Source organism: Colobus angolensis, unplaced genomic scaffold (assembly GCF_000951035.1).
Source record: "Colobus angolensis palliatus isolate OR3802 unplaced genomic scaffold, Cang.pa_1.0 Scaffold250, whole genome shotgun sequence".
Lineage (NCBI taxonomy): Eukaryota > Metazoa > Chordata > Mammalia > Primates > Cercopithecidae > Colobus > Colobus angolensis.
The window spans coordinates 1,795,966-1,797,734 of NW_012115711.1; the positions used below are offsets into that span (position 1 = coordinate 1,795,966).

General features: G+C 48.3%; 1 protein-coding gene across 1 annotated transcript in view; it reads left to right on the plus strand.

Annotated features, from left to right (window-relative positions):
* The window catches only part of GNL3L (guanine nucleotide binding protein-like 3 (nucleolar)-like), a 39,697-nt gene that overhangs the window by 16,919 nt on the left and 21,009 nt on the right, over nt 1-1,769 (plus strand). The window contains exons 6-8 of the mRNA XM_011946577.1: nt 221-304; nt 488-623; nt 1,505-1,608. Of these exons, the coding sequence (XP_011801967.1) occupies nt 221-304; nt 488-623; nt 1,505-1,608 (324 nt within the window). The remainder of the gene's footprint in view (nt 1-220; nt 305-487; nt 624-1,504; nt 1,609-1,769) is intronic.

Consider the following 1,769-nt stretch of genomic DNA (forward strand, 5'->3'; position numbering starts at 1 on the left):
TTTCTCCACATCCTCTCCAGCACCTGTTGTTTCCTGACTTTTTAATGATTGCCATTCTAACTGATGTGAGATGGTATCTCATTGCAGTTTTGATTTGCATTTCTCTGATGGCCAGGACTCACATGATTTTTTAAGCCTCCTATAGTTTCCAAAGCCCTGCTTCTCTTTCTCTCTCTCTCCCCCTCCTCCCCTGGACTCTTCTCTTTTTTTTCTCCTTTAGGAGGAAGTTTTGCAGGAATTAAATATGTTTCCTCAGCTGGATGACGAGGCCACAAGGAAGGCTTATTACAAGGAGTTTCGTAAGGTACAGGGTTCCATTTCTTCAGGCTTTCGGGGGAGGGTTCCAGTCCAGCCTCATTTCCTCTCCATTTCTGTTTTTTCCTGACTGAGATGGAGACTTTTGTTTCATGGGACTGCATCACTGCTATCCTATCCACTGCTATCCTATCCTTTCCCTGCCCTTATCCCCTGGTCCTCTGCCCTGCAGGTGGTGGAATACTCTGATGTGATTCTGGAAGTCCTGGATGCCAGAGACCCATTAGGCTGCCGCTGCTTCCAAATGGAGGAGGCTGTCCTGCGAGCACAAGGCAACAAGAAGCTGGTCCTGGTCTTGAACAAGATTGGTGGGTGTTAGGCAGGATTGGGTGTGATAGGGAAGGTGGGCAGGCCATCTTTAACGTCTAGCTTGGACCAGACACTGAACCCAGCAACTCAGTGATACTCATAATAGTCATTTAAAGTAGAAATTTTTGTTCTGATTTTCAAAGCCTGTATCACAGAGTATAGTACAAGTTAGGTGTGGAGTCCAAGCCTGTCTGCCTTTCAGTCTCCTGTTCTTGCCATTTCGAGCCTTCTCTGTGATTGGACAACCTTGGAGAGTTCCTCCTCCCTCAAACTGGAACTCACAGACGGGCAGAGGAGCACATGGGCTCAGGAGTCACTCAGGTCTGGGGCTCAGCCCCTCACCTGTCCTGATTCTTTTCTCTGAGACACTGAATAAGTCATGCCACCTCCAAGAGCTCCCGTTTCTCTAGCTGTAAAATGGCCCATGAGTATCCCAACCTCATAGATTCATTGTAAGAAGTAATGATAAAATGCTTGGTACATGGTGGTCAGTACTTCACACATGATAGCCATTCTTGTTAGAGTTATCTTTGACATTTGGCCCAACCTAGAATGATCCAGAGAGGGGATAGGAAACAATATTTGGGAGGCCTCTGATGCTCCTGGCGCTGTTTTGGAAAGAGAACGTTTGGAACCAGACAGCTAGTTTGTCCATTCCCTGAGGGAACAGAGGCCCCCTCAGGGAGGGTTAACGCAACCCATAGACCAGACTGTTCTTTCTAACTCCAACCTCCGGACTGGATGGGAATGACAGGGCCAGTCGAGAGACCTGTTGATGGTAGGTGGGCCTAGCTTTGGGTATGGGTGGAGGTGTCTTTGGAGGGAACCATGGAGGTATTGCTCTGCTTACCAGCCCCATCTGTTCCTATATTTACCCCAGACCTGGTCCCCAAGGAGGTTGTGGAGAAATGGCTGGATTACCTTCGGAATGAGTTGCCAACCGTGGCTTTCAAGGCCAGTACCCAGCATCAGGTCAAAAACCTGGTAAGGCTGGGGCTAGGGTCATCTAGCCTCTTTCAGGGTAGTTTGGGGCCAGAGTTGGGGGAGTCGTGACTTGGACTGGAACCTCCAGCCCTTTAGTATTACAACTGGGCCTTCAACTTTGAGCTTTTTGCTCCACCGAGAGACTTTTTTTTTTTTTTTTT